Source organism: Dreissena polymorpha, chromosome 2 (assembly GCF_020536995.1).
Source record: "Dreissena polymorpha isolate Duluth1 chromosome 2, UMN_Dpol_1.0, whole genome shotgun sequence".
NCBI lineage: Eukaryota > Metazoa > Mollusca > Bivalvia > Myida > Dreissenidae > Dreissena > Dreissena polymorpha.
In genome coordinates, this window is record NC_068356.1 from 46,640,684 (window position 1) to 46,649,433 (window position 8,750).

General features: G+C 31.2%; 1 protein-coding gene and 1 non-coding gene across 2 annotated transcripts; both read left to right on the plus strand.

Annotated features, from left to right (window-relative positions):
* Positions 1–206: 206 nt before the first annotated feature.
* LOC127866922 (uncharacterized) lies at positions 207–7,980 on the plus strand. The gene is made up of 2 exons (XM_052407788.1): positions 207–1,843; positions 6,954–7,980. The coding sequence occupies exons 1-2, from the start codon at positions 944–946 to the stop codon at positions 7,053–7,055; spliced, it is 1,002 nt and encodes a 333-aa protein (XP_052263748.1). The 5' UTR covers positions 207–943; the 3' UTR covers positions 7,056–7,980.
* Positions 7,956–8,074, plus strand: LOC127870529 (U5 spliceosomal RNA). Its single transcript, XR_008044876.1, has one exon. It is a non-coding gene; the product is annotated as a U5 spliceosomal RNA (small nuclear RNA).
* Positions 8,075–8,750: the final 676 nt, after the last annotated feature.

The window sequence follows — 8,750 nt, forward strand, 5'->3', positions numbered from 1 at the left end:
TGTTTTTATTTTTAAGAAACCAGTTTAATAATGAACAACTTTTGTAATGAAAAATTACAGGGTTGCCCAATTTGTCTTTAAAAAAAGTTTTGTATCACACAAACACAAGTGAATGTATCATATTAATTGTAAGCAATTGTAAAAATGAAAAATGGATAAAGAAGTACCATATTTGTTTTTATAACCAATACATAAAACATAACTATACTACCTTCAGTGTAAATATCACAAATAGCACATGCAATTATAACTTATTATCAAATGACTTAAAGAAATACCATAAAAGCAGGCTTAATTGTCTGTAAAACTGCACAGGCTTATCTGGTACAACACATTGCACGAACGCATGAAGTCCCATTTTCTCAAAGAAGCGCAGTGGAACAGGAACACTCACACCTGCATCTCTTGGCTTTCATCTAGAACATTTAATGTTTATTTACTGCTATGCGGTAAATGAGTTAGAAGCTACTGAACATTAAAACACTTTAAAGCCAAACAAGGAAGAAAAGAATATTTAACAATCTTTATCTTGCTTTAAAATTAAACCTCATGCTCGTATCTGTCAAGTGTTACAGTGATTTCCCTTGTCAGGAAGAAGCCAGAGTTGCTGCCCATCTCTTCTAAAAATAGATACTAATAAATTGATTAATTTTGTCTTTTTATCTAATTTTCAAGTGCACATATTACCTATAATTAAAAAAAAGTAAATAATGTATTTTTGAAATGTTAGTTAATTAATGTTATACCTATTTGATGTGCAGTATATTTTCCTGAAGAATAAAATGATGGAAACATACTTCTGCTTTAAGTAGCCGTAATGTAAACTGTGTACTGAAATAAGAAGGTTATATAAAATCTTTAACTCTTATGCTCATGTTAACTCTGGTTTCACTACAGTCACGCATAAATCTTTCGCCTTAGTGATCGATTAAAGTAATTAAAAATGATGACAGTAATGCATTTGCCGGCATTGACCGGAAGTGCTTTAGTAGACAGTGCTAGGGAACGAACAGTAAAAGTTAAAGGAAAAAGAGGATGCAGTATGATGGGCGTAGTAAATATTCTGACGAAAAATGGAGTGGAAGTTACTGACGTGGAGTGGTTAGCCTCGGGACCTCCGGGATCGGCAGAGTATGACGTCACCTTCGCAAACTCAGATAAGTGCCGCTCTTTTTTATCTAGAGTATCAATGCAATCATCTGTTACTCATAGCGGGGTTCAGTACCGTTTTTTCAAATATGGAAAACAACTGGTCACGTGCAGAGTGCACTGGCTACCAGCATTTATTAGCGATTTGGCAATTGCAGATATGTTTAAAGGGTTTGGGCAAGTGGTTTCTGTAGAACATGACACTTTGAAGGTTGGTGACTTTGTCACAAGATCTGGAGTGAGGATAGTCACACTTGAGTGTGAGTCAAATATGACAGAGGCTATACCACACATACTAGCATTCGAATGTGGCTCAAGAGCCCTTATTACCATGCGAGGAAGGCAACCTTTGTGTCTCTATTGTCAAGAGGTGGGACATGTACGCAATACATGCCCACAAAATATTAATGCAATATTTAAGCACAACCAGGAGAGTGTTTCAGGGACAAAAGTTGTAAAGGATGTGGCACAAAAGGCACCTGATGTGGCACAAAAGGCACCATCATCAAATGTCAAGGAGACAGTTGCAGAAAGGCCGGAAGTGACGGTTGAACAATCATCAACACAGAAGGACGATTTCCAGGTCGTTGTTAGCAAGAAAAAGAAATCAAGCGGTCAAAAGAAACAGATAACAGCAGAAGAGGTGACACAAACAGAGAAAGAGGAGGAAAACATGGACGCACAGGATTTAGAGGTGAGGGGAGAAAAGAGGGGTCGAAAGGGTTTGATCACAGGATCAAAAAGAGTATGTGATAAAGAAAATACTAACAGTAGTGAAGAATTGTCTCCCTTACCCCAAAACAGATTTACGGTGTTAGAAGTTGATGATCTCGAAGAACATACATTAGTAATTGATTTAGATTCGCAAGATCTGAACATGACCCCTGTTGATTAAATGTGTAAGAACAAACATAAACACAATTCCATTTCAATTAATAGATTACCTTTATCAAAAATCAACTAACATCTTTAAAAATCCTTTTTTTAAATTACCCTTTACTGTTAAAAATCAATGTATATCAATACCTTGTGTAAATAGTTCACTTGTATATATATTTATCATTATATTTTATGTATTACAATATAATGTTGGCATATATACCGATCACATAGAAAATCTGTGTGACCGATATATTGGCATATTTAAAATGTCATGTTTTCACATTATTTATTTAGTATATAGCATATGCATAAATAAAATCTATGTAAATACTAGTATGTATATATGTACAATAACAAAAACTATAACTTTAAAATCTCATATAACAAATGCATTTCTTATTATGTGTGAGCGTATAAATTACGTTCATATGCTAGTGTGTGTATACGCTATTCATTGTTATATGTACTCAATTTATATCTTTGATAAAACACCTTTTCTAAACACTCTATTCATCAACAGTACACCTTTAATCCTTTTCCAATATCCTCGTGGTAAATGTGAGCGCATTTATCTATTTCCAACATTACTTAGGTACATAGTACACTCATTACAACAGCGAGTTTACAAAATCGTTAGCCTAGTCTCTGTATATATATTTCGTCTGCTTTATTTTCACTGCTCCAATAGAATTAAATGCCCGATAACGTTTATTTTGTGGGCGCAGCCATCTTTAATTGTACATGCACTTTCCTCGATTATTTCTAGCTCATGTAATGTCTGTCCTGTATGTTTCGGTGTAATGGATGGTGTTCTAAAAATAACTAACGTTTTTAAAACGTTGGTGTCGTTCATTGTGCAAGTAATTATTTTAAGATTATTTCAAAACTTACAAGAATGTCTTTAATAATACATAGCATTAACATAAATGGATTTAGATCCAGAAAAAAACAGCAGTATATTAAAGATTACATTTTGCAAAATAAGCCTGCCATTTTATGTATACAGGAAACACATATAGACATTTACTCCAAAGCCAAAGATGTAGAAAATTTTATCTCCAAAGATTATAAATATATTTGGAGTTTTTCAAATGGAAATAAGTCATGTGGTGTATGTACTATTATTACTGATAAAAATATTATTTGCCATAGTTTTCAAACGGATTATGATGGTCGTTTTATATATGCAGATGTTGAGTTTGTAAACACAAATTTCAGGGTATGTAATATTTATGCTCCAAATGCCCCTGGAGATAGAAATAATTATTTTTCCTCCATTAAGAAATATTTGGTTAGTTCTTATCATCTAGTTGTTATTGGAGATTTCAATTTTGTTCTGAATCCTAAGTTAGATAAATCAGGGGGAGATACTGATAGACTTCCTATTGGCTGTGCTGTTTTCAAACATATAATTGATAAATATAAATTAAAAGATGTCTTTAGACATTTGTATCCTAAACAAACCACTACAACATGGAGTAGAATATCTATTAAAAAAGAATTAATAAGTTGTAGACTAGATAGGATTTATGTGTCGAATTTATTAATTGGTAATTGTATTGAGCTTTCCATTAAACCTTGCATTTATTCAGACCATGATTTTGTAAATGTAATTATTAATTTAAACAACTCTAATGAAACCATTTCTATTGGAAATTCCTATTGGAAATTAAATAATTCAATTTTAAATGATGATGAATTTATTTCAGCCTTTGAGTTTTATTTTAAAATAATAAGTAGAACGGAAGATATTACTTTAGATTGGTGGGATGGAATTAAAAATAAAATAAAAGAATTTTGTATTGATTACTCTAAATCAAAGAAATCTAATGCATACAAAGAAATAAAACTATTAATTAAAACTTACCATAATTCACAAGATATTGAAGAAAAAATTAATAAGCTCAGTTGAATTATCCGAAGGGATATTAAAAAATTATAACTCTCTGATTATACTCCTTTAATTGACGTTTCGGCATAATGCCTTTATCAAAACATTGGAAATTATATGTTAACTACATTTTTACGTCTTTTGACTGCACAATTTAAATAACAAAGAAAAATGTTTTTAAACGTCAAATGACGTTGTACATGATGACGTCATAAATGGCGTTATATAAAATGGCGCCAAAAAAATGTAAAAATTCGCCAAAAATGAAATGACGTTAAACACTTACATATTGTATCTTAATCCTATGTTAAATGTGTGCTTTATATATTTAATAAATTGAATGTACAACGTCATTTGACGTTTAAAAACATTTTTCTTTGTTATTTAAATTGTGCAGTCAAAAGACGTAAAAATGTAGTTAACATATAATTTCCAATGTTTTGATAAAGGCATTATGCCGAAACGTCAATTAAAGGAGTATAATCAGAGAGAAAAAATTAATATCAAAAATCAACTTGAAAATTTACAAAATAAAATATATGATGGTTCCTACATAAGAAGCAAAATTAATATGCTGAATAGCAATGAAAATGCTTCAAATTATTTTCATGATAAAGAAATTTCAAAATGGTATTAATAAAACTATAACTCATATAATAGATGATGGTATGGACAAGAAATCATCACATGATATTTTAAAAACTTTTCATTCATTTTATGAAAATTTGTATACTGATGAACCTGTTGACACTTCTTTAAACTCTAAGTTTTTGAATAACCTACCTAAAATTTCCAATGATGATAATGCTTTGTTAAGCCAACCTCTTACTCTGGATGAGATTTTCTCTACATTAAAGGAAATGGATCATACTAAGTCTCCAGGAAGTGATGGACTTACTTCTTTGATATATGTTAAATTCTTTCATCTGTTTGGTGATATTTTATTGTATTTATTTAATACTTGTTTTGAATCTGGCCATATGTCAGAATCACAAAAATTATCTTATATAACATTACTTTGCAAAGATAACAGTAATAAAACATCTGTTAAAAATTATAGACCAATTTCACTTTTGAATATTGATAGGAAGATTTTGTCAAAGGTTTTGGCCTCACGATTAGGAAAGGTTTTGCCCTCTATTATTGGAATAACTCAAACATGTTCAATACCTGGGAGGACTATTTTTGATAATATTCATTTACTTCGTAATATAATAAGTTATGTCGAGCAGAAAAACTTAACAGCTTGTTTTATCTGCTTGGACCAGGAGAAGGCCTTCGACCGTGTGTCATGGCCTTTTCTGTTTAGCACTCTTCAATCATTTGGCTTTAATGACTCTTTTATACATTGGATTAAGGTCTTGTATCAAGACATAAGGTCATCTGTCATTGTAAATGGACATATTTCTGAGCCATTTGCATTGACAAGATCAGTCCGTCAGGGCTGTTCTTTATCACCTCTACTTTATGTTTTATGTTTAGAGCCCTTTGCTAAGGTTATTCAAGATGACCCACATATAAATGGTATCAAAACTCCTGGTGGAAAGTTTCATGTGAAAATGTCCCTTTATGCTGATGACAATACCACCTGTCTATCAGATGAAAAGTCAATTTCCTTATTTTTTAAACATGTGTCAGACTTTGAAAAGGTTTCGGGGTCAAGGGTAAATTATAAGAAAAGCTGTGGAATGTTTTTGGGGAAATGGAAGTCAAGGTCTGATCATCCTTTCGGCATTTCTTGGGGAAAAAATTGCAAGTTATTAGGTTACAGGTTTGGTTATGATTTAACAGATGATGATTTATTTCATGATTTATTATCTAATTTTGAAAGAATTCTTAATTTATGGAAATCTCGTGGTAAATCGTATAAGGGTAAAAGTTCGATTTTGAACACATTTGTATTTTCAAAACTTATATATTTTATACAAGCTCAAATTGTACCTAGTCATTATATAAACATGTTTCAAAAACGTTGCTTCAACTTTATATGGGGCAGAAAATTAGAGCCTATATCCCGCAAAACATTGTATACACACATGTTAAAAGGTGGACTTAATGTTCCAAATTTAGAATTAAAAATCCATTCATTCTATCTATGTCATATTTTTAAAATAATTAATAACTACAATACTCCTTGGGTAGAATTTGCTGTTTATTGGACAGGTTTGCAATTGAAGAAATATAATCCTTCAATTGCATCTAATAATATTCCTCATAGTGAAATTATTCCCCCTTTTTATGTTAAATGTTTAAGTGTATTTACAGATTTTGTGGAAAACTGTAAATCAAATGTGAATTCTCTCTGGACTGTTAAAGAGATTTATAATTACTTTATTGAAAATATGAATATTGAACCAAAATGTGTAAGGGATTGTAAATCTGTAGATTTTAATAATAGCTTTAAAAATGTCTTTTCAAGTGCAGTAGATCCTGAGTGTAGGAACACATGTTTTTCCATTGTTCATAATGCTCTTTTAACCAACCAATATCTTTTTTCGAGAAATATGATAAGATCTAGTAAATGCACATTTTGTTCGAAACCAGAAAGTATAGATCATTTATTTGTTGAGTGTTATATTTCTACATCTATAAATAAAGTCGTATTATTCTTAATGCATGTATTAACTGCAGACAATCATAAACTGTCTCTCAAACAATTTCATTATCTTAATGTTGATAATTCATATGATAAGGAGATTAAATATGTTTTTCTTATTCTGCTGTCGGAGTCAAGACAAATAATTTGGAGAACCAGAAATGATGTAAAATTTGACAAAAAACTGTTTAGTCCATTTGATCTTATTTGCAAACTTATTTATAGATTAAAATATCGCATTTTATTAGATTTTGAAAGATTTTCATCTGAGAAATTTGAATTAATATGGGGTAATTATTGTGACGTTAATGCAAATAAAAAAGTTGAGTTTAGATTAGACTTGAATCCTGCAATTTATGCTAACATTTAGTGTTATGATTGAAATATGTATATTAAGTTTCTCTCTGCTGTTTTGTGTTTTCTCTCTGATTTCAGGATGGCAGCTGCGGGGCCGTTAGTTGCTGTTACTCGGGTTGTCATGCTAGATCAGAGAGAGAGAACAACAAAGTGATACAGTGTTTTGTGTCATTTGTGTGATGAGTTTTTGTATTGATGTATTTATATATGTATCATCACTGTTATCATCAATGTTCCTATGAATCATTTCAATCATATATCATATACTGTGTAACCCGGTCATGGGCTCATCTCATTTCATTCATTGAATTTCATTATCACTCATGTTTCATCACTATGTATATACGCTATACCATTGCCTCATTTACATTCATGTAGGCCATAGGAACACTGTACTAACCTTTCTTGCGTATTGAGTTTCATTTCAAAAAATATATTTCATATTATACATGCTTTTTCACACTTGTTCAGGCTTATCTGGATGGTGGGGTTGAGGCGGGTGAGTAGTTGTACCGAAGGCTGTCACGTGCCTCAACTCCATCATCCAGGGCAGCTGTAGACTATATATCATGATCCTGGCAGACCATCACAGGAAGTGCCCGTGCATGACCTGAGGTGGTTCGCTGGGAACCACATTTTATTTCATTATAGTTTTTTCATTTAAATGTACAACCTTATATGTTTCTTTTCGTTATTCTTTACAATTATTAAGGAAGTGTGGATACATTACTCGATTTATAATCAAGGATATAAACTCAATACATAATACTAATAAAGACCCGCTTAAATTTAAGATGGTGACTTTTATTTGTTAAAAGCTATCATTGTGTTCTGTTTTACAATAACATCATATAAATTTTACAATAAAATCATATAATCGTGCAGACGTGAACAAAGACTGGAATATTAATTAAACGTGCAGACGTGCAAAAGACTGTTTGTAAATTGTGAAAAACATAATTTTGTTTTTTATAACTTTGTTAATCTTGTTAAATATTATAATAAGTCACCATTCATTTGTTATTTCACATTTAGTTCTTTTAGCGGGTACCTGGGGCAATCTACACCCCAGGGTACGTCATGAATAAAGTTTTATGAAAAAGAAAAAAAAAAAATTTCGCCTTTTACTAAAGATTTCCGTGCAGTGGAACAATCAATGAGTCTATAGACATATTTCTGCAGTCCCATCTCTATGGGATATTATTAAGTATATATTTATAATGTACATGAAAGAATTATACACTCATTTAAACCCACATTCGCTTATGAATTGATTTGATGTCGTATAATAACGTTAATATATTTATAAAGAAATCACCAATAATATGAAATAAGGCAAAGCCTCAAAGCGCGCTAGATTAATGTTTAATAGAAGAAACTAACAAAAACAATTAATAAAGATAATATTTTATTTAAATTATTTAAGTCACTTCCTAGCAGAAGAACGTGAAGTTCGTAAAAACTGATATAAAAAATAAGGAAATGAACTTTTAATTATGTTAATCAGTAATTAAACAACAAACGGTCCATATTAAAGGGTTTCATGTGACCTGATGAACTGAACTGTTAGCCCAAAACCCCGCCCTGGCGCCCAGAACAGATTGTCACACTATCAGTTGCCAGCCTTGCAACCACAAGTTTACCTACGATGGTCAGATCTGTATTCGAACCCGAAACCACCCGATGAGCCATCTCAATTAGCGATGATGCCGGCCTGGGTTGTTCTACTAATTAAGCTATTTTGACCTTTTGAAAAATATATTGGTTAACTGCAATGCTGTATAATAGCATGATTAACTTGCTTAGCAAAATGTCACAAAGAATTAAATTTAATTGAAATTTTATTTTGATTTAGAACAGTATATTGTCAATTGA

What these genes read in the sequence shown, in the direction of transcription:
- LOC127866922 (XM_052407788.1), top strand. Translation starts at nt 944, where the DNA reads ATGATGACAGTAATGCATTTGCCGGCATTGACCGGAAGTGCTTTAGTA. An exon ending in TGGACGCACAGGATTTAGAG is followed by an intron (nt 1,844 to 6,953) that starts GTGAGGGGAGAA and finishes CTCTGATTTCAG; the next exon opens with GATGGCAGCTGCGGGGCCGT.